This window comes from Miscanthus floridulus, chromosome 8, assembly GCF_019320115.1.
Source record: "Miscanthus floridulus cultivar M001 chromosome 8, ASM1932011v1, whole genome shotgun sequence".
Classification (NCBI taxonomy): Eukaryota; Viridiplantae; Streptophyta; class Magnoliopsida; order Poales; family Poaceae; genus Miscanthus; species Miscanthus floridulus.
The window spans coordinates 31,820,828-31,846,643 of record NC_089587.1 but is presented as its reverse complement, the minus strand read 5'-3'; the positions used below and the strand labels follow the sequence as shown (position 1 = coordinate 31,846,643).

The following is a 25,816-nucleotide window of genomic DNA, read 5'->3' as shown; positions in this document are numbered from 1 at the left end:
GAAGGCCATCGAGGAGGTTGGTTTGTTGCAGTCTAGGACTGCTGGGATCGATGACTCCCCGAGTTGCGGGAGCTTGGACAAGTTGATGACCGCGGTGGCGAGCTCAAAATGCTCGCGGTCGCATGTGAAGGCGTGCGAGAAGGTGCTGCCCACGGTGATGACATTGTATGGTCCCAGCATCTTCAGCTTGAGGTAGGTGCAGTTGGGGATCGCCATGAATTTGGCGTAGCATGGCCGCCCCAAGATGGCGTGGTAGGACCCTAGGAAGTCCACCACTTTGAAGGTGAGGACCTCCAAGCAGAAGTTGGCTCAGTTGCCAAACGTGATGGGCAGGTCGATCTACCCGAGCGGGTACACCTACACTACCGGGATCACACCGTGGAAGGGAGAGCTCACTAGGCAGAGTTCCGACCAGGGGATGCGCATGGTGTCGAGGGTGTCGACGTAGAGGATGTTGAGTCCGCTGCCTCCGTCCATCAACACCTTAGTGAGATGCTTCTTGCGGACGATGGGGTCGATGACGAGTGGGTAGCGTCTTGGTCTGGCGACGTGGGAGGGATGGTCCCTCTGATCAAAGGTGATTGGAGATTCCCACCAGCTAAGGAAGGAGGGGATGGCCGTCTCAGCGACGCATGCCTCTCTATAGCGTACCTTGTGCTGGCACTTGGAGTACATGGTTCATCTCCCTGGTGTACTTGGCGATGTTGGTGGGCGGTCGGAAGCGATGTGGGAACAGCGCTCTCCAGATACACCAGCCAAAGGCCTGTGGTCCTGGGCCATCCGGGCTAGGACTCCGGTCGTCTGGCCAATGACCATGCCTAGGGCGCGTTTCACCGCTCCCCTCGATGGTTCGGTCGGGGCCCATGTCGCCTGCCCTCATTGCCACTCGGTGGACGTCATCATCGTGCCAGGCCTGATGCCGATTGCTGAAGACGCTATGAGCGTCTTGGTGTGGACTGAGCCGTTCGTGTACCAGCGGTCGGTGTGGAGCAGGCGCCAGGTCGGACCACGACGCAACCACAGCATCCTATGCCACGCTTGGTGACTGTAGTGGTGAACGGATGGAGCGATCCATCTGGTGCATCCCCACTCCCCTGGTGGGGAGAGAGGCCGCGAGTTGGATTCATGATGCGGAGCTTTTTGCCTGTTGAACGGCAGCGGCTTCCACCAGCGCCCAGAGGTTCTGGTAGACCGCTCGCTCCTAGGGGTCGACGAGCTCAGGAACGCCGTGCAGAAGCATTGCCGCAGCGATGATGTTCTGGCTAGCTCAAGCAAACTATGGGGGGTCATTCCCCTCATTCATGATGTCACGCTGGACCTGGCAGGCACGACCCAAGCGCCGCCCACCGGGTCACACGCATGGGGTGCAACGTGTTGCACCGAGCGCACCAGCGCAGGCAGCGACTGGTTCTGCCACCATTTGTCGTAGCTCCTCAGCGTGCTCTTGTGCGAGTGCGAGGCCCCCCGCACACGTGTCTGGAGGGGTGTGAGTCTGCAAAGACTTCGCTACCACCGGTAGCTATCTTGAAGTGTCCGCCATGGCACACTCCCGAGATGGATGGTGGCTAGGTGCCATGTCGCTGATGCTGGAGCCGTCGCTCTCAACCTTGTCATCTAGGAGTTTGTGGAAAGTGGTGGGAGCATAGCTCACCATTCCCACAAATTCGGACGTGAGGGGGGCGCCAGCATCCTTTGGAGCCCCCAAGAGTACGCGTCAACGGGGGACATGAGGCCATAGGGGAACCAGTCGTACGGTGTTTGCGGTGCGGACAATATGGCCCCTCTGGATAATCGGCGGAAGATAATAAATAGCGAGTAAATAACAGCATGTACATTACTCATAGCGGGGTTTGAGCAGAGCATTTGCTCGGATTGAAGCGTAGGCACCTCATCGTTGAAGTCGTCGTGTGTCTCAGAGCCGATGGAGGGCGCCCCTCCGACGGGCGCTAGAACAAGTGCCTCCTCACAGAGGTGTAGTACGCCGAGCCGGTCGGCGATGAAGTTCAGGCTTCCGAAGAGGAAGGCCTGGGACGGCTCAAAGACGGATGGAACCCACATCCCAATAGGTGGGAGTACGGGAAACTCCAGTGAGCCAAAGCGAGTCGTATCGCTTGAGCCCGCCATGGCGAAGGTGGTGGAAAAGTGGGTCATCCGATGACCAAAAAGTGTGAACGTACAACGTCTTTCCCATGGATGGCGCCAACTGTCGGTGCAGAAAGTGACCAACACGTAAATATTTGTAGTTTTGCTGTACATTGTGATCGGAGGTGGCCTAGCACTTAATGACACAGGGTTTATACTGGTTCAGGCAACATATCCTACGTCTAGTTTGAGTCGGTCGGTGACTTTGGCCCCATTCAGCTTACCCCATATCCGGCTTGTTCGGCTTCTTTTTTTAGCCAGAACAGTATTTTTCTCTCACAACAATTTAGCAAGAACAGTGTTTTCAGCCAGTTTTAGCCAAAATTCTACCAGCCGAACAGGGCCTTTATTCCTGAGCCTAGGTGCTCGAAGTTTGTTGTGGGGGTTATAAACGGAAGGGAGAAAAATAGGGGGTACAAGAGGTCCGGTCGGACTCTGGTTTGAAGGGCCAAGAGTGATGGAAGCTCCTCTATGTGCTATGTGTTTGAGCATGTGCTCGAGATTTGAACCTAGTGGTTCTCCTATGTGTGTGTTGTTCAAGTTGTTGTGGACTGATCAATCTATCTATTGAGAGAGAGCGCATCTCCTTTTATAGGTGAAAAGGAAAGCCTTACAAGTGAGAGAGAGAGTACGCATGCTACTAAGTCTTGTTGTCCACGCCATTGGGTACAAGATGATTGTAGGCGCCCATAACACTGTTAAATGTCAGATGCATGTGGGAGGTTGCGTCGTCTTCTTCCGATATGGCAGACATCGGTGCCTGTCATACTGTTGATGCCCAGAGGCATGTACGGGGTTTTACCATATTCACCTGGTATGGTAAATGCCGACGCCCACAACACTATTGATGCCTGGAGTCATGTGGGGGGGGGTCTTACTGTGTTTGTCTAGTATGGGAGTTGATGGCGCCCACAACACTGTAGGGCAAATGTCGGCGCCCACAACACTGCTTGGGTCCTGACATGCCAGGAAGGTTGTAGGGTACCCTTCTGACATGCCCTGCTGGTACTGTCCTGTAGGTGTACAGGGTACGGTCCTCGGTATTGCGGTTGGCTTGAGTGCCCTGCCTTACTTTCTCCGTCCGTTTCCTAGTCCTCACTGAGCGGGCGTCCTTGGTCGGTTGGTCCCAGTCGGCTCTGATTGCCCCCATCGGAGAAGAGCTGTAAGCAGGGGTTCGGCGCAGACGTGGGTCAAAGTCAGAAGCAGTGTTTGGCCAGGCCTTCCGGTCAGAGAGGCCGTCTGAAGGTGGGCCAGAGGTGGAAGCGAGCGTTGTTCCTCAGTGAGGCCTTCTGGTTGGAGAGGCGGTGCCGGAGTCGGAAGCCGGCGCCATTCCTCCTCGGCCAGGCCTTCCGGTCGGAGATTGGATTGCCTTTCTGGCCTATCATTTAGGTTTTTGGGCCGGCCCATAAGTTGCGCGTCGTTCACAACGTTGTCTGCTGGGCCGAGTCTTTGTTGGGAAGCCGGTCCATGAGGGACCCCGGGTTTATGAACCCGATAGTTCGTTTCAGAGCCATAGAGGTAAGTTCAAAAAAGGGGCCACACAAGGAAGAGCCATTTTTTCAGGGCCACAGGTAAAAAGCTCATACATCTAACGTGCCCAAAAGGCCCACTATATGTAACATTTGACGACGGACCTCAAAAGCAAAATGCTACGTATAGGGCGTCCGTCTGTCTAGACGCCCCTTCGTGGGTCTCCATACCAACCCAATAAACCTCTGTTGTGCGCCCACTCATATTTTATTACGGTATATATCTGCGTCTATCTCTTCCGTTGCACTAATTGGATAAGGAAAGGAGAAGGAGACGAGAGACCTACTCCGCTCTATTCCGCGCGAATGGTGACCCCGCCTGTTCCTACTCCGTCGGCCGCTCCGCTGCTCCTGCTCTGCGGCCCGCTCCGCCGTCAGCAGTCACCCCACGCTGCTCCTTCCCCTGCTCCACTGCGCCGTCCTGCTGCTTCCTGCCACCACTTTCTGCTCTACAGCCCACTTCGCCTGATGGCGCGGGCACCGCTGTGCCCACGTGTGGCGACTGCTCCCTCGACCGCCAGCTAGCCACTAAGGCCGCTGCGCAAGGAGAAGCGTCAGGCCCTGGCGTGGAAGCCCTCCGGCCTCGCCTCCTGTTACGGCTTCGACGCCCTGATGCAGACGGCGAATGAGGCCGCACCAAGATATGATGCATGTTGCAAGTGTACATTTCAAATGCTTCAGATGTTTTAAATATATGTTGCAAGTGTTTCATAAGGATGTTGCAAAAGTAGACTGGATGTTACACATATTGCAATGGGCTATACATGTATATTTCAAGTGTATGTTCCAAATGTTTCATCTATTTCAGACATATGTTACAAGTGTTTCATTTGGATGTTGTAAAACTAGATCGGAATGTTGCATATATGCAAGTGTTTTTATACGTATGTTGCAAGTGTTTCATCTTGGGCAAACCTAGTGTCGGAGGCTCCCACGTGAGTGGGGTCTAGGGAAGAGAAAAACCGAGGCAAGCATTCCCCCACAAAATCTGCGGAGAGGATGTTTCGAACCCGCGACCTGATGACTCAGTGAGACAGCTCTCACCACTGCACCAGGCCTACCCTTTCAAGTATTTCATCTTGATGTTTACAATTTCTACACACGTTTTCAAGTTTTTTATGGTATTATGCAAATGTTTCAGATGTACATGGCAAGTGTTTCAGCTATTTCAGACGTACGTTGCAAGTGTTTCATTTGAATGTTGCACATGTTGAAATGCACGTGAGAAGCGAAGGAGACACGAGTGGTCCCTGCACGCGGTCTGGCGGTGCAAGCCCCACATGGGCGCACGAAATGCAGGCTCGGGCGAGGCGTGTTGGCTGGAGCGCAGGAAATGGAAGTGCAACACGAGCATTCAGACACGTCCAGTCCAGACGCTAGCACTGCCAACTGACTTTCTGTGTACTTTCGTAATTCAGGTTTCATGCACAGAAATTCGGTTGACTAAAATAAAATTTCAAAGAAAAGATAATTTCGGGTTCATGTGTTCATTCAAGCCTTGCAAGTTTGATATACAACGCACAGATGTCTACATTCATAACTTACAGAAAAGTACTGCTAGCTGTTCCTAGCCTCATTTTTAAAAAACCGACGCTAATCTACAGGGAAAGGAAATGCAACATCTTGAAAGTAGCAACATGGATGACAATCCAGCTACACCTCTTATGTTCAAACATCTACCGTTGATTATTTGGTTACCAATCACTATTCAGCTCATAGGAGCTCCTAACCAACGTCTTCGTCTCAACGTAGAGCAGAGTTGGCAATGAAAAATCGTAGGCCACAAACAGGTGCAACCATTAAACAACTAGCACCACAATGCCTACTACACCTTGATGATCAAATAATGTCTATTATTCGTTCACAACTTGATTGCTGCTAATGACTTCCCCGGAAAACTCCAAGCCTACTTCGCCTTAGTATCTGTGCAATGATTAGCTAGTTTTCATGCTATGATATCTGAATCGATTTGCTCGAGTTTTGGAAATATTTTCTTCAACGTCGATGAGTAATCTGGAGTTTTTGCCTGCAACAAAGGGGGAAACAGACAAGGGTAAGCTCATCAAAAAGAGGAAACAAAATCCACAGGGGTCCTATCAGAGTATAGATTGATATCGTGGTAGTACCCTGGAACACAAAATATTGTACAAGCATAACACTTTTTGTCAGATTTCTCTGATAGCAGATATTATTTTCATGGTCTAAGAGAACTTCAGTGCATGTGACTTCCTTCTCACTAACAAATACCTTTATTGTTTGTTTCCTGTTTCATTCAATAACTAGTGATAAAAATTTCAAAATTGTATAACACATCAAATAAATGGTACAATGGGTAGCACTTGATCCATGCAAAACTAACAATGGGTCAATATCTCAAGTAACATAGCAAAGATACTGCAAGAGTACAAGGGTCCAAAGTCACCCACAATCAATGGAGCAACAATCATTAAGGTCCCAGCTTTATAAGTACCTTGATTCAGTGTAGAGTTTTTTTTCCAAACTGTTTCTGAGCAGAGTTTCTTTTTTTCAAAAATACTAGCTATCTTAGCCATAGTAAAAAAAAAGATCTGTAGCTCAAGATAGCCAAAAACAAAAGGTAATAACTCATAGTTAGATTTTTTTCACTTTGGAATCACAGTACCACTGAGGTTTGGAAGACACTTCTCAAGACTTCCGTAATCAATAGTGTTACTTTTTACAATACAAAGCAAACAGTTTAATTTTGGCAAAAAAAAAACATAGAGATACTATCAAGTATTAACATCAACAATAGGGAACTTGTAATAGCAAACTAGCATTATTTTTTTACAAAAAAAAAATGTACTCTAGCAACAAGGCACACAGCAATGGATGGCAACAGCTTAACCATAATAAACTGCGAATATGTTGAGCGCATATGATATGAATCTTGGCTCTTTTTCCCATCTATATAGAAACATCAAGGATTATATATACAAGTTATGAAATACTTACACAGGGATTTCGTTCAAGATATATTGTCGTCAACTTCTCCCGCGAACCAGCCAAAGCAGTCTCTATCCCATCTAGAGATGGTATTTGGTTGTCATTCAACCACAGGTCCTCCAGCCTATATTGCAAGTTCACATGATAAAGAAGAGAAAGAAATAAGCATTTTCTCCAGCTGCTTATATTCTTAGAATAGCTAAAAAAAAGGCGTACCCAGTGCAAAGAGCTCCCGCTCTGTGCGGGGTCTGGGGAAGGGTGTCAGTGGCAAGCCTTACCCTCGCCTGTGCAATGCGAGGAGACCGCGACTCGAACCCGGGACCTTCCGGTCACAGGCGGTAATACTCTACCGCTTGCACCAGGCCCGCCCTTCATTCTTAGAATAGCTGTTTCTACTAATTTTGTTACTCTGAGAAGAAAAGGCTATAAGACACATGGTATCATTTACCTGGTTAAGGTTTCGATATTTTCTATAGTGGTTAGCTTGTTAGATGAAACATCCAAAATGCAGAGGTTCTGCAAGGTAGAGAGGCCTTCCATCTTTTGAATTCCATTATGGCTGAGGTACAGCTCCTCTAACGCAGTACATTCCTGAGTTGCAAAACAGATATATTACCATGCAGCAACTACAACAGGCGAACAGGGAAGTTATGATAGAGTACCTGAAACCCATCCATTGAAGTCAATCTATTGCTTTGCAAACTTATTTTCTTAATTAGCTTCAAACCACACAAGTTGACAGCTCGAATTCGATTTCTTCCCAACCACAGTTCTTGCAGATTTGTCAAGGTTTCAAGATTTTCCATTACCTGAAACGAGATAAAACATTGTAAGGCTGTAGGAAATAACAGTATCTAGATATAAACAAATTACATACAGCATGAAGCATTACATATGGCTCTATTCACTGACCATCCAGACAACATGCAGTCACCAGGAGTCATATGCAATTTACTCTGAAATTCTTACCCGTAATCTGTTGCTACCAAGTTCAAGAATTTCCAGCGCATGGAAATGCTCAAGCTCTTCCATCTTTGCAACTTCATTTTTTGAAACATAAAGTTCCTTCAATTTGCTGGAAACCTTGGACAGACCAGTCAAGGAAGTTATCTCATTGAAAGATACATCGAACACCAGAAGACCCTTGAATATGCCAGCATCAGGAATCCTTGTAAGTTTGTTATCTCTAAGGACCAACTCCTGAAATATGAAAGGGAGACAGTTAAATAGCATTGTAAAAAAGTTTTTAAAGAAAGCATCTATGTTTCTAAGGTAAATCAAATTAATTTGCCAGAACAAATGAAAAGTTCAAACATCACTAATACTGTGGCGGATGCAAAGATGATCATGCATAAAATCTTAGAAGTGTGAGCATTTTTCCTACGGGGGCATATCTATTTTGATTAACACCAGCCTGTCAAGCATTCCTATGTATACAATGGGTTTCTACTGGTTAAAGGAGAGGTTTGATTCAGATAGAGGAAGGTTCTTTTGGGAGGTCGTGGGAAACAAAAGAAGTATCACATGGTTAAGTGGGGGGCTCTGGCTAAACCCAAAGAATTTGGGGGTTTAGGCTTCATTGACACTAGGGCCATGAAGGCAGCTCTTTTATGCAAATGGATTTTCAGGCTAGACAGTGCAGATGACAGTATGTGTATGAGGCTACTCAGAGCCAAGTATCTTCACGGCAAGAATTTTAGTCAATCACACAGCATAGGTGGATCTCAATTTTGGCAAGGTCTTCATGCAGTTAAACCTTGGTATGAGAGAGGCAAAGGGATGATAGTTGAGTGTGGGTAACGGACAAGATTTTGGGAAGATGTGTGCATTGAGGAAGGTCGCTAATGACTCTATATCCAAACCTGTACAGGATTCCCTGGACCAGGGAGGGTCACTTGCAAATTTAGCACAAAGAGAGTGAAATTTGTCTCTAAGAAGAAATTTAGGGAATAAGGAGGTGGAAGAATGGGAACAGATGATGACTATGTTAGAGGGGATTAGTCTGACTGAGAGGACAGATACAGTTGTGTGGATGCTTGAGAAGTCTGGTAATTTGACTACTAAATCAGTTTATAAGATGGTCACTTTTCCAGGAATAGTTGACTTGAGAATTGAAGGACATTTGGGAAACCAAGTTACCGTTGAAGATTAAAATTTTCCTTTGGATGGTAACTCATGAACGAGTACAGACCACTGAACAACTCAAAAAAAGAAATTGTAAAGAGGCTAAAGATTGCAGCTTATGCGGAAAGAATGAGACTATTGATCACCTTCTTTTCAGATGCCGCCTGGCCATTTTTGTTTGGTGTTGGATTAGAGATAGCCTAGGGTGGGACTCAATCCCAGTAGATAGAGGGGATTTTGAGAGTAAATTCACAACTCCGGGTAGTAGTAATAAGTGGAGCATGGTGATTATCAAGATCATGGCAACCAACTCTTAGTCGCTGTGGAGAACTCGGAATGATTTAGTTTTCTCAAATCATATTATTAAGAGCCCGAAAGAAATTAGTTATAAAGTCTTTGGTTTTCTTCAGCACTGGAAGATCCTAATGAAGGGGGCGCAGCTGAAACTCATGGAAGGAATTCTGGAGAAGCTCAAGGAAGGCCTGTCAAGATGCTGAAGACAGGGATGCTGTGAAGATGTGGATATCCTATCTGATTGACGAATTAGGAAGTTGAAGATCAGTCTTTTAGTGTTTTGCTGTGCTAGTTGTGTTTGGCTCAGGAAGGCCTCAATTGTAATTTCTCTTTTCTAGGGAGTACTTTTGTGGCTGGTTTCCTTTTGGGTGCTGGGGTATTTTGTTAGACTATGGAGGGGTGCAGTTTAAGAGAGGAGAGTTTAGCATTTGTGGTTGATTGTTTGGATGAGTAGCTTGTGTTGGATGTGCTAGATTGTAAGCTGGTTTTCCCAGCAGCCACTCTCTATTCTTTCAGTAAAAGCAGGGCTTATGCAAAATAAAAGAAGGTACCGATAGCCTATACTAAATATACTCGATACTACAGTGGCTTCCAGCTCACTGAAGGAAAAAATGGTGACTCAACTCTGTCTGATCTTGACAATCCCTCAGTTAAAACTTCAAAGTGAGGACTCACTTAATCCATCTCTCCATAAAAGCTTCTAAAAGTAAATGAATTGGGCACTTGGGATATGTTGTGAAAGTATCAGGACTGTAACAAATTACAATGCCCCCAGCTATTATGAGGTCCAGCAAATAATCATAAGAAATACTCCAGATAGTTGTGCACACAGCTGTCGATTTTCGTGAAGTGTATTAGACAAAAATTTAGTCTCCTCAGTAGGTTTACTTGTATTGTAGGAATAAATGTAATGTGATACATAAACAATATTACAACTGCTTGTTCTTACAGTAACTGAGCCAAGCGACGTACTGCATATCACAATATGTTGCCTAATAATACCAATTACCTGACTTGATATCTCAGTGAAGGGAGCAAGATTACAAGAGCACTAAACTTCAAGTTTCATGAAATTTCTATGTTTCACCACAAGATGATCATAAACAAACCCTCTCATTTTCCACTGATAAATGTTGCTAGGCTTTCTACGTAAAAAAATGCAAATTACTTGCATTTAGTTTTCACCCATTTACAGCAAAGAAGAATTAATAATAGACAAATAGTTATTGACCACGCTACCAAGTATTATTATGTAAAATATGCGTTCCTGAATAACACAGGTTGGTAAGAAAGATGATTTATAATCAAAGAAACTGCAGGGATGATTTAACACAAGCATCTATTGGCCAAAATTGGGCATCACGATCGGAGCGATAAAACAGCGACTCTCCACTACAGATTCCGAGTCAGTAATCACCTGCAATCCGGCGATAGTCTCCCAGGACGAGAGCGGCACGACGGCGTTGTCTTCCAGGAGGTTCTGGCGGAAGGAGAGCTTGCGGAGACGGGGGAGTTGGCCGATGCGTGGGTCGACGGAAGAGAGGCGGTTGGCGGTGAGGTCGATCTCCTCCAGCGTTGGCGGGATCTCCGCCTCGCTCAGATCGTGCAGCTGGTAGCTCGTAAGGTCGAGGTACAGCACCGGCCCCTCCCGCTCCTCCTCCGTTTCCATCTTGGCCTCCGCCTCACCGCTAGCCGCCCCGGACAGCTGACCAACTACACCTTCGCCGGAGGCCATGGGGACCGCTGGGTGAGGGTGGATTCAGGATTTCAGGTCTCGAGAATGTTCTGCGCTCGAAGAACGGGGGAGCGAAGGCAGGAGAAGAAAACGCAATTGGTTTCGTTTGGGGAAAGAAGAGAGGTGATTTTAGTAGGCCGGGCCTGAATAGTATGTGGGCCAATTATATGGGCTGACAGTACTACCATTAGGGCCCATCTGTGTCTTTTTCTCAAATGGCAAGGTCCAAAACCCTAAAAACCCACACGGCCTCGCCGCCCCTCAGCCGCGAGCTCGTCACCTCCCTGTCCCCGGGTAAGCCATGGCGTCGCGCCTCCGCTCCTTCACCCGCCCCGCCGCCGCGGCCTTCCTCCGCTCTGCTGCCAGCCGGAGCCCCGCCGCTTCCCTACCCCGCGCCCTCGCTCCTGTCCCCAGGTAAGGGGTCCTTCCATTTTTGTTCGCGGCCTGTGAGGAAGTTTCCCGATTAGGCGTTGTTTAACTGGGTTTTCATGTGGCGCAGGGCTTCGGCCTTAGGGCGGCGGATGGCTCTGGCGCGGTCGCTGCAACCGCTGCACAGCGCGGTCTCGGCGGCTCGGCTGACGTCGCGGCTGGGGGCGGAGGTGGCCCGGGCCGTGTCGCAGGGTACGCTCTGCAGCTCCTACCCGGGAGTCTGAGTCTGATACAGTCTACTAATCTTTGCAACGCTACAGTGAGTTGTGGCTGCCCGATTGCTTGCTTGCTTGTCTATTATTGATCATGTGTTGTCTGTCTTGATTTAGGATGATTTTGGTTCACTTGGTGAGATCCGTTTCACTTGGATCGATGCAATGAATATTAATCTCTAGGTAGGAGTGGAGTGTGAAAGTTTGACATTAGTCACTGGCTACTTCTGTAGTTTCATTCACTCATTGCTCTACTGTCATATATGTCTGATAGAGTTATAATGTGGGATGATTAATAGAACTTTTCAAGTTATGGGAACTGATCCTGATAAACTTTTATCAGGATCAGTATCACGGGGAACATGGTATACACATAGTGCCACGTTCCTCGTCCCAGGAATGACAGAAGTCAGATTGTCAGAACATCATTCCCGTTGGAACAATGTCGTCTGGAACTTGGCAACACCTTTCTCAAGTGGTGCACCGCCTCCTTTGGACCCCCTTTCCTTGACCCAGAAACGTGGTGACTATGGTCAGGATGTTACAACATAAACACTTTTTCGTTCATTAATATGTTAGAAATTGGTGCATGCTATACCTGAGACAGCCCATGCAAGCTAAAATGGGTGTCAATAGCTTCTGGATGTCATCGATTCATTCTTAATTTAGGATATTAACCTATTTGGCTTTGGATACAGTAAGTTGACAATACATTTAGTTTTTTTGTGATTGTCAATTGTATCCTTTATATTCCTCAGCAATTGAGATTATCAACTTTGTCCTTTAGGTCTCGTCTCCTTTTCTCCTCCCATTTTGACAATGTAAGTTGATACAGGGTCAAATACCTATTTGGTCTCTTGACTAGTTGACCTTCGCCTTTGGTTCATTTTTAGTTCTAGGTGGTTACCAAAGTTTTAAGTTTGGCCAAATATGACATCATATGGATTATCATACTGCTTAGCATGCTTAATCAGCGTGACGAGTCTTTGTTGATTCAGCTGATGCATTATTATTTGGATAAAACTCTATTTTTCAACCTCCAACTTGCACTGTAGTTTGATTTTCAGCCTTGAACCACGAAACAGAGTACCAGACACCCTCCAACTCCCAAAACCGGACAAATTTGTCCCTCTTGCTAGTTTCAAATGTGGTTTTCTATTTTGTAAAAATAATAAAAATCTGGTTTAGTGTCTTAAAATTCATAACTAATTTATTTTAAAGTAGAAAAATATGAAATCCGTGCCAATTTTGTAAAAATGGTATGTGCCTGTTTGAGATCTATTAGGAGTTATTTGGCATATTTATTTATGTTGCAATGCTTTATTGCTTGTAGTTGTGCACTCATGCTCATTATTTATTTAAAACATATAAGATCCATTCCAAATAGAGCACCAACATATAGATAACATGTTTTGAAGAAAATTGGTGCTAGTTTCATATTTTTTCTGATTTAAACTAAATTACTTATGACTTTTTGGAGATTAAACCAGATTCTTATTATTTTTACAAAATAGAAAACCAGCCAAAGAACCAAACTTGTCAGGTTTCGATAGTTGGAGGGGGTTTCATAGTTCAGGGTTGAAAATTGGACTGCCATGCAACTTGAAGGTTTAAAAGTGGACTTTACCCGGACTATTTTATTATGCCATTATGCTATTTGCCCATTGATTCAGTCCACCAGGCGCTGGCCTTTCCTGTCTTTACCCTCGAATCATTCAGGCAGAGAGTTTCTTCTAACGCTAATTTCGTGGAGGTGGCTTTACCCCCACCGGCCGAGTTTTTTTCCACCCTTTACAGGAAGAGATCACTTCCTTTGTGCCCTACTCTTTAAGCTATCTAGATACTGGAGCAACATCATCTGCCTCCCACTGGTTTCCCCAGTGTCGCAGTCAAATTTCTTGAGCATTTATTATGTTTTATACATATGGTTTGTCGTTTTTCATGTTGTCAGTTTTTTTGTGCTGAAAATTATATTTCATTCTATTTGATTTGAATGGGTTCAAATTTCTTGCACATTGGTCCCAAGGTCAGGCGAGGTGTGTTGATTTCAAGAGCTCGATAATGTAGATGTTAGGAAGCATAGCCTGCCAAGAATGAGATTCTTGCCTGACCAGCACTTCGATGTGAGTGGGTGGGTCTGGAGTCATCACTCAGTTGTCTTCATGACAAAACATGTCTCTTAACGGGTTTTCTTGCCAAGAATTGCTTCATGGTCAGCTCATTTAAGGACCAAAGTGGCCATATTTCCCAGACTTGGATCAAAGTGGTTGTTGACCCATAATAAAACACAAAATAGTGGAAATTAAGTAGTACAGGTATATACAACATGGAAAATTACATTGCTAGCATAATGTAATTGTAAATCAGTCGTAACTGCATGATAATTCCTGCCAATTTGTCAAGTCAAATTGGTGGTTGCTTAAGTTCTACCTGTATGTAGTATATTTAAGCTATGTCCTTCCTTACACATATCAACTATCGCATTTACTTTTGCTATGTCCATTTCAGTTTTGATTTCAGATCTTACTGTACTGAGAAGATCCTTTTATTCGACCCATTTCTTTTGGTTCTGATTTTCAACATACGTCTCAAAATTTGATTTTTCTTGTCTTTATAATTAAGGAAAAAACACTGTGCTCCTGTCATTTGTGCCCTCTGCACCGTTATGAATATGTCAATCGTGTTAAATCCTCCTCTGGCACTTTCATTGCGCATAAGCCCCAATACTAATGTGATGTTGCCAAAATGCTCCACTTGAACTCTATTGCTGAACTGAAGTTCATGCGATCTGGTTTCGCATTACCCAATCCACTCCCTGGGGAAAAGAGTTACAGTGACAAGGACATTTGGTTCTTGGTTTCTGAAGTCTGAACTTGCACTCTTAGGCCTTGTTTGGATGCGCATGTATTCTTCTCGATCCATATGTCTTGAAGTGGATTGGAGTGGAATTAAACTAAATTTCATTCCATTCCACTCCAACACATGTGGATTGAAGTGAATACACATGCATCCAAACAAGGCCTTATATGGACTCGTTCTATGGTAGCTTCACTTATATTAGCAACTTCATTGCTTGTGTTATCCTTTAGTGTACCTTGTGTGTGCATGGGTATGTTAGATAATTTTACTGCAGTACAACCAAAAACTCATGTTTTTCTTGATAATATCTTGCAGAGACAGGTCTCAGTGTCCCTCGATAATGAAAGAAACTGCTCCACATGGCAGCGACATCAGCAGCAGATAGTTGGAAGACTTGGTTGTCATAATAATCATACTTGTTAAATGGTTACCTTATTTATTTAGGGGCACTTATTTTTTGCTACGTGCCAGTGGCGCATGTTTGACTTATTACCGTAATGCATTCCTGGTAACGGCTATTCTTTTGAATTCCATGTGAGGTCGAGGTTTTAGAGAACATAGTCATTTTTCTTGCAAGTGTTCTTGCACGCCGTCACCATCTATGTGGAGATATGGGCATCAGTTGAAAGTTGAGAACAAATTTCTGGGCGGCATCTCGAGAAAATGTGATATGTTGTTGCAAATGTTGTTTCAGTACGTTAAAGTGTTTTTCTTGAAATGTTGCGAAGATTGAATTGTAGTTGATGTTGGAACATTCAATCTCGCGGCATCTCCAACTGTCGTTTTTTGGAAAATAAAAACAGCTGTCATGAAAAGATCTCCAAAATTTTAACATTTATTTAGATCATTTTTACTGGAGATGCTTGACGTCATCTGACTGCAAGCCACATAGAAATACACATGAGGGTGTTAAGACGAAGCACCATGAAGGCATGGCATGCAAAGCTGTGTAGATGAAGACATGTAATTAGCTTGGGATGGGAAGATGGAGCTTTTTACACTCCCAGCTCAGCTCTCAGCTAAAAGAGCTGAAGAAGGAAACAAAAGCCCATCCAAAAAGTTGTAAACTCCAACAGGCACTGAACCTGGAAACAAATCAATCTATACACAAGGTGTACCTACGTTACGTACACCCTGAAGTCGCAAACGGCTTACTGTCTGGCTGTACACACTTTAGCCAGCGATCTAGTTGGTGACCACCTGATCATTGCGTACGCCGGCAATGAGCGCCATGCCGTCGACGGCGGCGGTCTTGGCACCTTCACCGATGACGACCCTCGTGCCAGCAGCAGCGCTAGACTTCGTCGGCGACCTTGGGCCCGACCCCGCCGAGAGCTTCCTCACGATGTCAATGACGGCGTCGGCCTGGAACAGCGCGGGATGCGTCCTCCCGAAGCCGTTGAACCGGCGGCACACGGCCATGTGCGCCGCCAGCGCGGCGCCGCGGTCGCCACCGTTCTTGGCGGCCTCCTCGGCCACGGCCTCGGCGCACAGGCCGCACACCCAGCGGCCCGAGAAGCGGCGGCGCACCGCGGCGATGTACGACGGGGTGCACTCCTCCGACATGCCGCAGCACTCGCACTCCGCGTCCTCCACCTCCGCCGCCGCCGAGGCCGAGCGCGCCGTGGCGCCGGCGTCCCGCGGGCTGGCGTCGTCGTCGGGGCTGAGCATCAGCTCCAGTTCCTTGTCGTGGTCGCCGCCCGCGACGCAGCTGCGGAGCTCGTGGCACGACGGGACCATCTGCTGCCGCCTGTGCTCGCCGCTGCCGAAGCTGCCGATGATCGTCGCCAAGAGCGGCGCCACGGTGGTCATGGCCGGTGATTCTCCATTTGGTGCCATGGACTGACTGAGCGACTACTCTAGCGGTTTGCTTTCTTGACGTGTGTTGTGCTTCGTTTTTTATGGAAGAGTCGTACTAGCTAGGCTACTACACCATGGCACCTATTTATAGAGAGGCAGAGAGAGCTTAGAGAAGAAAGTGACCTTGACCTCGTGATCACGATTAGTATTGAGGACGAGATTGTTGCAGAAAACCAGGTACCGAGTCGATCTTGGACGCCTAAACACAGGATTTGATACGGGCACAACTTGTGGTTGAGGTGCGCGGCGCGTGCTTATCAGTTATCAGCTTATCATTACTACGGTCGTATCCGTTACCTCATCATGATTGGTGGCACACGAGTAACATGAACATGAAGCTATCTTTGTGCCAAGTATCTGCTTTATTTCGACCTGGGGTTAGGTTTTAATCTCACGTATGTGATGACGCCAGCTACGGTGTTGCGGGAGGAATATGCTAACATAGATGCTCAGATACTTCTTCATCACCAGGTTGCGTACAGGTCGGTATCGCTATACGTACTGGATACTCCGATACCCCGATACACCTTACCTCCGATATGGTATCGGGGACATATAGGGAAATATCATCAACAAAAATAATCAAGGTCTCGTTTACACGTCGTCGAATTCATCTCAATACACATGTGTTGGGATGGAATTTAGCTGAAGTTCCACTCCAATCCACCTCAATACATGTGGATTGATATGAATCCGACTACATCCAAACAAGGCCTAAAGTTTTTTTTACAACCACCAGACAACAGCACTAGAGAATGCCGCCGACTTTTTTTTTGTTTTTTAGCCCTTTTTTGAAAGATATTCACAAATACGCCCTGTAGGTATCCTTTCAAAATATAGACCTGGGTTCGGCGCCGTAACAATTGGTGCCGAGGTCCAAGGTCATTTTTGCGTGTCGTTGACGTGGCTGCCTACGTGGCACAGACGTGGCATGAGCTCGGCGTCGTAGACCTTGGCACCGAGCTACGGAAATTGACAAATTTGAATTTTTACCATGACTTGGATATTGAGAAATGTGGCTAACTCTAGAGTTTTTACCGTGACTTGCTGTATGATCACTTAAAACAGTCTACAAATACTTAAGATAAAAATGATCTAGGATTTATGTTCATGAACTAACCTAAAATGCTTCTAAATGTTGGATCAATAGTTAACTCCTTTCTTTATGGTGTTGTTTTGACCAGGGTAAAACTATAGTTTCTTTTCTAGATATGAAGTTTGACCTTTAATGGAAGTTGTAGTTTGAGTTGAGTACAACAAACTTTGCTTTTGGACCTAAATCTAAATCAGTCTTTAACATGGCCGAATAGTGACCACAAGTTTGAATACAGTGATGTTTTGGCCCCTCCAAATCTTTCTAATTCTCTGATCGCCAACAGGGAATTGACATGTTTACGACATTTTATCTTCCAAATTTGTATAACAACCCAATTTGATACCGTACTACGAGTTTGAATACTCTCAGAGGAGATGACAACAAAACAAGTCTCGTCAAGTTTGGACTTAGCCACGGTAAAAATCCAGACTTAGCCACGGTCATAAATTCTAGACTTAGCCATATTTCCATGTGCTTATAGGTGAGGTGTGTTGCGTCCGTGCTTGCATGCCTGCACATGCACGTACGGTTCGTTGCATGCACGTAGTACGTACTATTACTCCGGTTAGCAATGCAACACAGCATGGAGTCGAGCCCTGCATCGTCCGGTCGTGCTGTAGGAGCCAAGCTCTGCACTATGCCGCCCGGACGTGCTGTAGTTCCATTTGATCAGGCAAATTTTTTATCTTAAGTATTTTTAGATTGTTTTAAGTGATCAAACAATAAGTCACTGTAAAAACTCTAGAGTTAGCCCCATTTCTCAATATCCAAGTCATGGTAAAAATTTAAATTTATCAATTTTCATAGCTTGGCGCTGTGGCAATTGGCACCGAGCTCGGCCCGTAGTAATTGGCACCGAGCTCGGGGCCAAGATCTACGGCGTCGAGCTCATGCCACGTCCATGCCACGCAAGCAGCCACGTCAAGGACACGCAGAAAATGATCCTAGACCTCGGTGCCAGAGCAATTGGCGCCGAGACATGTAAGTCGGCGCCGAGGTCAGGGTCTATTTTTCGAAGGATACCACCGGGGATGAATTTATGAAAATCTTTCAAAAAAGGGCCGAAAGATAAAAAAAATCGGAGATTGCCACACGTGTCCAAAATTTTCAGATGTAGGAGGGTAAGTTTCACCAGGCACGATATAGCAAAAGCGTTCATAAATTTATTCAGTTTTAAATATAATATATTCAAACCGGAAAATGGTAATCAAACCTATGAATTTAATTGTTGACATATATTTTTGCCAAAACATGTATTACTAGTTTTGACATGTATGTTTTGAGCCATTAGGTCAACCAAATTTCGCTAAAAATGGATTGGAATGGCATGACAAGTAATTAATTCTTTTTTAAAAACAATGACATGTAATTAATTCAATAGGGGAAATGAAGGTCTTGTTTGCATCCTGGGGCCTGCCTATGCTACTGGCCTCTCTTTTCGCATGTTAAATAGGAGAGCTAAATATGACCTAATTGTGGTGATAATGGGGGGTAAATGGTGATTAGAAGGTTCTGGAAAAAAAAAAGATACTCATACACACCCTAAATACGGCCTCTCCAGTCCAGATACTCATACATCCTGAAACCATGCATCCTGCGTGTATGCGTGGTTTAGAAGGTTTATTAGAAGGTTCAGAAAAGAAAAAAAAGATTCAGCAATTCAGTTTGCGAGACTAATAAATACGTACCTGATCGAGTGATGTGATCATCAAGAAGATGTTCATGTTCTATCTAATAAGGGCGCTAGGTGATCACAATTGTGTCAGCCATGACCTTATCAGGTTTGCCTTTCTCATGACTTATCACTTGAACTCTCTACCAAAAGTAGTGCTAGCCGCTGGGCGCAAGCAAAAAGCTGATATTTTTTACGGTCCAACATCAAGCACACCTTTAATTTGATAGTCAAGTCACGTGGAAGCTGATGATCGACAGCGTTGCTTTCACGGTCACGGTGGTGTCGCGTGTGTCGTGACATATACTACCACGGTGACGGTGGTACATACGTATATTATATATGCAACGCAACAAGTAAGTAACTTGGAGTCGACGACGTACAGACGCTACCTGATGCTGGAGTCGTATTACTACCTCCTACTATATTGGAGGCTTCTGGAAATTAAAGAAGAGAGGTACTGCAGCTACAAGTAGTGATAAGCTGGTGGTGATCTCAGCTCGAAAAAGAGAACTACTGGAAACGCGTACTTTGCCGAGGGCCTGAGACTTTGCCGAGGGCCAAATATCGGGCACTCGGCAAAGAGACTCTTTGCCGAGGGCCATACACGGGAGCCCTCGGCAAAGAACGGCCCTCGGCAAAGAGGCCTTTGCCGAGGGTACGGCCCTCGGCAAAGACAGGCCCACGGCAAATCAAATCTTTGCCGAGGGCCTTGGCCCTCGGCAAAGATGCCCTCGGCAAAGTAGGTCCGTTGGGTCACGGCGGCCATTTTCCGTCAAACTTTGCCGAGGGCCACCCGTTAGGCCCTCGGCAAAGGTTCGGCAAATTTTTTTTTTAAGTCTTTGCCGAGGGCCCTAGACCAGGCCCTCGGCAAAGCTTTTTTAAAAACCAGTTTTCGGTCAAATTTTTTTTATATAAATCGGCTTTGCCGAGGGCCCGAGGCTAGGCCCTCGGCAAAGAAGACCTTTGCCGAGGGCCAGATCCACGGCCCTCAGCAAAGATTTTTTATTTTCATTTTTAAAATTCTTTGCCGAGGGCCACAGGGTCAGGCCCTCGGCAAAGAGCCCTCGGCAAAAAAAAAATTTGGTTTTTTTAGCCCAGTTTTTTTGTGGTGCTACAATACATTGTTTTGAACTCAATTTTAAAATTTAGGCCAATTTTGATTTTGTTTTGTATATTTCCTTAATTTATTTTGATTCTTTGATTTTTTTTAATATGTCAAATTTGAACTGCAGGTGCATGGAATATTGCAATGTAGTGTTTCGAAAAATGTTATTCATGTTAATTGGTGCATATTGAGTCCCTATCCACGAGCTCGCATCAAATTTTCACGCATCTTGTTCGCGTAACATGGCGATCGACTTGCCGGAAAAGTGTTTTAAAATTATATAAAATCCATACGAAGTCCGAAAATCACGAAACTTGGCGAGATGTCATGTTATCGCATGTGTAGGCTGTGGTAAAAAATTGAGAAGGCTTCGAGCGAGTTGCGACGTCGGATGCCTGAAACCCAGACATCTCCACATGTGATCCATCTCCACATGTGATCACATGTGGAGATGTCTGGGTTTCAGGCATCCGACGTCGCAACTCACTCGAAGCCTTCTCAATTTTTTACCACAGCCTACACATGCGATAACATGACATCTCGCCAAGTTTCGTGATTTTCGGACTTCATATGGATTTTATATAATTTTAAAACACTTTCCCGGCAAGTCGGTCGCCATGTTACGCGAACAAGATGCGTGAAAATTTGATGCAAGCTCGTGGATAGGGACTCAACATGCACCAATTAACATGAATAACATTTTTCGAAACACTACATTGCAATATTCCATGCACCTGCAGTTCAAATTTGACATATTAAAAAAAATCAAAGAATCGAAATAAATTAAGGAAATATACAAAACAAAATCAAAATTGGCCTAAATTTTAAAATTGAGTTCAAAACAATGTATTGTAGCACCACAAAAAAACTGGGCTAAAAAAACCAAAAAAAAATTGCCGAGGGCTCTTTGCCGAGGGCCTGACCCTGTGGCCCTCGGCAAAGAATTTTAAAAATAAAAATAAAAAATCTTTGCCGAGGGCCGTGGACCTGGCCCTCGGCAAAGGTCCGAACCCTAAAAAAAATTACTGAGGGCTCTTTGCCGAGGGCCTTCCCCGTGGCCCTCGGCAAAGAATTTTAAAAATAAAAAATAAAAAATCTTTGCCGAGGGCCGTGCATCTGGGCCCTCGGCAAAGGAGCGAACCCTAAATCGGGACGCAGCCCAAATACCCGATCGGAAATTGAAAAAAAAAACGTCGACCGTCTCCCTCCCCACGCGCCCGCTCGCGGCCGGCCCCCGCGCGTCCACCGCCGCCGCCGCGCACCCCGCCGCCGCGCGCCCGCTGCTGCGCGCACCGGCTGCCCCGAGCCTGGCCGAAATTTTGAACAAAAAATAACCTATTGTCTTTTTATGCAGGAGAAGAGTACGTCGGAGGGGACCCGGAGGACCCCGATCGTCTTCGTCTACGTCGCGGTTCTGCCATCACTGCGTCGCCTCGCCACTGCGTCAATTCGCCACTGCCCCGCTAGCCTTACTTCACCGACACCCTAGGTATAAATAACCTCTTTTTGCGCATGTCTGTCGTAGCCCGCGCGTAACCCAGTTAGGCGTCTCCCGTCCGAAAGAGATACGGTCGTAGGTATGCGGATCTTTGCGTATCTGCGACCGTATCTGTTTCAGATTGTCCACGTTTTTTGGACAGCCCGTGGATGCGTTGATGGGTTAGTTTCCATGGTCCGCTCCGGTCCGGGAAGGAGTTTCGACAACACCTCCCTGTTGTTCTATGGATACACACTCTCCCTTGCAGGACGTGTATCGAGAGAACAGCGGGGAGGTGCTGCCGAAATTCTGTCTCGGAGAGGAGCGGAGCATGGAAACTGACCTCATCTACGCATCCGCGGGTGGGATTAGGACCTATCCTCACCTATTAGACAGTAGGAACACCGCGTAGATGCAATTGATGGTCACGATACTCTATGCTATAAATGTTAAAGGATGGAGGACCGTCAGTGGATGTACACGGGCTGGAGAAGCGGGAGTGACTACGACTATGAATGGGTGAAGGGGACAGATGGTTTCTTGAAACATGCATTTGGCCCAGGAGCAGGAGGACATTCTCTAGTTTGGTGTCCCTACAGCAAATGTGACAACAGAAGAAAAGTAGACAAGAAGACCATGGGTAGACATCTTGTGTTCAATGGTTATATGCCTGGCTACCAGCAGTGGATCTACCATGGTGAAGCAGATCGTATAAGAGCGGAGGTGGTGAGAGCATGCCTCGAGGCTTTTGATGATGATGCCGAGGTAGCAGACATGCTAGATGACGCCCACCAAGCTCACTTCGCTGAACGACGTGAGAAGGAGGAGATGGAGGAATCCGTAAAGGACTTCTACAAAAATGTGGGACTCGGCACAGAAACCCCTTCACGAGCGTACAAAGATTTCTCAGCTAGATGCGATTGGACGTGTAATGGGGTTGAAGGCCGAGTTAAACCTGAGTCGAGAAGGCTTCGATAAGATGTTGGCCGTGTTTGGCACCATGCTACCGGAGAAGCACACTTTGCCGACGAACTTGTATGAGGCAGAGAAACTCCTTTGTATGCTTAAGATGCCATATGACAAGATACATGTTTGCAGGTGATTGGACAAAGATGGTGAGCAGACATCCACGCCATGACACGCCCTCGGTTTATGGGAGAGACCGCCCTCTCCTTCGAGGTGAGGGGTCGTCGTCCGGGGTAGCGTCCGCAGGAGGTGACGAGAGGAGGACCAGGGGCAGCCGCCGCAGGAGGCAGCGGTCTCCTCCCACGACACGTGATGAGGTGCTAGAGGAGGAGCACGTGACGGCCACGGCCTCGTCCTCATCGGAGGACAAGAGGGGTCAGCAGACGGGCGAGGGAGACGAGGCGCTCGAGGGCGAGGGAGGCGAGGCGCTCGAGGGCGAGGGAGAGGGTACCGCTACCCGGACTCTCTACGAGCGAGGTCCCACGAGCCTCCCTCCGGTTCCGCTTCCTCACAACCGCTCAGTGATACGGCCTATGGCAAAGGGGTAAGTAACTATGGATGTTATCACAACTACTTCATAAGATATGTTGGAAATCTTAAGAGAAACTGATAAATTTTCTTAATCACTTGTGTAGGGCCTGGTTGGTTTTGTCGGGTACTCCAGCACGCACCCCCGCGAGCATCCTTGGTGTTTTGTGCAGGAAATGGTACCCCGGCATTGTGCAACTGTCCGAAGAGCCGGTGGTGCGGGAGCCGGCCTCCAACTGGGACAGGTACGCGCTGGTCACGGATGACACTTACCGCAACAAGCAGGAGCGAGTATTGGCGGAGTTTTGGGTAAGTTTCTCTCGCACAACATTGCTTAATACATCGCATTCATTGGTTAAATCTTTTATTGAAATAATGAATGGATACATTTGAAAGCTCTAGTTTGGTTTTGGTTAATTGATGAAACCCTAAGTGCTAACCTAGTTTATCAAAGTGATTATGAGATAGGTAGCACTACTCCAAGTGATGAAGCAATGACGAAGATCATGACAATGGTGATAGCATGGTGATGATCAAATGCTTGAACTTGGAAAAGAAGAAAGAGAAAAACAAAAGGCTCAAGGCAAAGGTATAAAATGTAGGAGCCATTTTGTTTTAGTGATCAAGACACTTAGTGAGTGTGATCACATTTAGGATAGATAGCCGTACTATTAAGAGGAGTGAAACTCGTATTGGAATGCGGTTATCAAAGTGCCACTAGATGCTCTAACTCATTGCATATGCATTTAGGATCTAGTGGAGTGCTAACACCCTTGAAAATATTTGTGAAAATATGCTAACACATGTGCACAAGGTGTTTGCAGGGTTGAGATGGGTTTGGGTCCCTCTCTCCCTCCCGCCGAGCTTGCGAGGCAGGATTCGGCGCTTTCGGGAAAATGAAATGTCTATTTTCTATTGCGCCGGATACAAAATTCTTGATGGTTGGCACACTTGAGCAAGGGTGAAGAAGTTAGAGTTGAAATGGAGTTGGTCGAAATGATGCTGGCGTCGGTCTACTGACCGGACGCTGGGTCACTCAGCGACCGGACGCTGAAGGGCTACGTCCGGTTGAGCTGTCAGACGGCACAGTCGCTAGGGTTGAGCACCGGACGCTGGTCTATGTCCGGTCAAGGTGGACCGGACGCGTCCGGTCGAAAAAACATGCCTCGGGGAGCTTACTGGAAATGACCGGACGCTGGAGCTTCAGCGTCCGCTCAGTTTTACCGGAGCGTCCGGTCAGCTTCGTAGCCGTTGAAATCTGACGAACAGCGTTTGAAGCTGGTGACGCGTGGCATCCATCGGGCGACCGGACGCTGAGGGCCAGTGTCCGATCAGTATGACCGGAGCGTTCGGTCAGAGCGTGTTTTGCCCAGTGAAGGGGTATAACGGCTCTATTTGATGGGGGCTCTATTTATAGCCCCATGGCCAGCTCAAAGGATAATTCTTGCACATTTTCATTGACATAGCAACCTTATGAGCTTAGCCAAAGCCCTCTCACTCATCTCCATCATTGATCCATCATCATTGTGAGATTGGGAGAGAATCCAAGTGTATTGCTTGAGTGATTGCATCTAGAGGCACTTGGTATTCGTGTTGCGCTGCGGATTTCGCTTGTTTCTCTTGGTGGTTGCCACCACCTAGACGGTTGGAGCAGCGGTGGAGGATTGGCACGAGTTGGTGATTGTTCGTGGCCATCTCCGGTGATTGTAAGGGGAGTTGTACCTTCCCCGGCGAAGTGCCGAAAGGTAACTCTAGTAAATTGCTCGTGTCATTGAGTTACCTCACTTGTGTGTCAGTTCTTGCGGTGTCCTATCGTGCGGACGAGGTTTGTGAAACACCTCTTAGCCGTCGAACCACCAAGTGTTGGTCGACACAACGGGGACTAGCGTGTTGGCAAGCATGTGAACCTCGGGAGAAAAATCGGTTGTCTCTTGTCATTCGCATTCTCCCGGTAATTGGCTTGATCTTCATCTTGTGATTGGTTCATCCCCTACACGGCGGTATAATCACCCTACTTTATTATTTACATTCATCTTGTTGAGCTCTTTGGAGTAGCAAGTTTGTGTGCCTAAGTAATCATTGCAACTAGAATTGTTGGATAGGTGGCTTGCAACCCTTGTAGAGCTAGAGTAAGTTTTCATTATGCTATTTGCCATACTAATCAAATTGCTCTAGTTAATTTGTAGATTTTTAAATAGGCTATTCACCCCCCCCTCTAGTCATATTAGGACCTTTCAACATTGGTTTTGTATGCAGAAATATTTTAAGGCCGAAGAAGGACTTGAGGCCCAGGCGGATCGGGCGGCTGCCGCAGCTTGTAGGAAGTACGTCACCGAGATGCACCACCATGGGCGCGTCCAGGCCCACATAGACTACTACAGGTCGGTACTTAGGCAGTTCCTCCCCAAGCCTCAAGCAAGACGGATTACGCTGACCCGGGACCAGTACCTTGAGGTAGGCGAATAACATTCATAATGATTCGTTCTGATATTAAGTAGGTTCAATTTCTTCTTATATGTCAAATACTCGATGACTTGTAGGTGATTCCCTGGTGGTGCCGATCGTATCCTGAGTGTTGGGCCATGATCGTGGACAAGTGGTTATCACAGGACTTTGTTGACACGCACGAGAGGCAGCGGGAACAGCGTCTGATGAGGCAAGGTCCAACTCACCATCAAGGCAGTCGTAGCCTCCCCGGATACAAACAAGCATACGTAAGTGATTTCTTTCATTTATTTTGACGCTCAATTCTATTTGATTTCTCACCATCTTCCCGTCTTTCTCGCAGGAGGCTGCGCACCCGGGCGATGAGATCTCGGAG

At 46.5% G+C, this 25,816-nt stretch overlaps 3 protein-coding genes and 1 long non-coding RNA gene across 5 annotated transcripts; 2 read left to right on the top strand and 2 right to left on the bottom strand.

The window, feature by feature from the left end:
• Window positions 1-5,333: 5,333 nt before the first annotated feature.
• LOC136476117 (protein phosphatase 1 regulatory inhibitor subunit PPP1R7 homolog) lies at window positions 5,334-10,902 on the bottom strand. The gene is made up of 6 exons (XM_066473825.1): window positions 10,471-10,902; window positions 7,605-7,835; window positions 7,298-7,444; window positions 7,084-7,226; window positions 6,645-6,759; window positions 5,334-5,697 (listed from the first exon to the last, which is right to left on the bottom strand). The coding sequence occupies exons 1-6, from the start codon at window positions 10,786-10,788 to the stop codon at window positions 5,617-5,619; spliced, it is 1,035 nt and encodes a 344-aa protein (XP_066329922.1). The 5' UTR covers window positions 10,789-10,902; the 3' UTR covers window positions 5,334-5,616.
• Window positions 10,903-11,015: 113 nt separating this feature from the next.
• Window positions 11,016-14,937, top strand: LOC136476119 (protein NONRESPONDING TO OXYLIPINS 2, mitochondrial-like). Of its 2 annotated transcripts, none has more exons than XM_066473827.1 (3): window positions 11,016-11,202; window positions 11,288-11,409; window positions 14,604-14,937. In XM_066473827.1, the coding sequence occupies exons 1-3, from the start codon at window positions 11,090-11,092 to the stop codon at window positions 14,627-14,629; spliced, it is 261 nt and encodes an 86-aa protein (XP_066329924.1). In that variant the 5' UTR covers window positions 11,016-11,089; the 3' UTR covers window positions 14,630-14,937. The 2 variants fall into 2 exon arrangements, with proteins under 2 accessions (XP_066329924.1, XP_066329923.1); XM_066473826.1 differs by having other exon boundaries at window positions 11,017-11,202; window positions 11,288-11,476.
• A 298-nt stretch (window positions 14,938-15,235) lies between these two features.
• Window positions 15,236-16,481, bottom strand: LOC136471493 (uncharacterized). Its single transcript, XM_066469222.1, has one exon. It carries the CDS (start codon window positions 16,125-16,127, stop codon window positions 15,474-15,476), a length of 654 nt encoding a protein of 217 aa, XP_066325319.1. The 5' UTR covers window positions 16,128-16,481; the 3' UTR covers window positions 15,236-15,473.
• An 8,775-nt stretch (window positions 16,482-25,256) lies between these two features.
• LOC136471492 (uncharacterized) lies at window positions 25,257-25,816 on the top strand. Its single transcript, XR_010762050.1, has 3 exons — window positions 25,257-25,449; window positions 25,536-25,709; window positions 25,784-25,816. It is a non-coding gene; the product is annotated as an uncharacterized lncRNA (long non-coding RNA).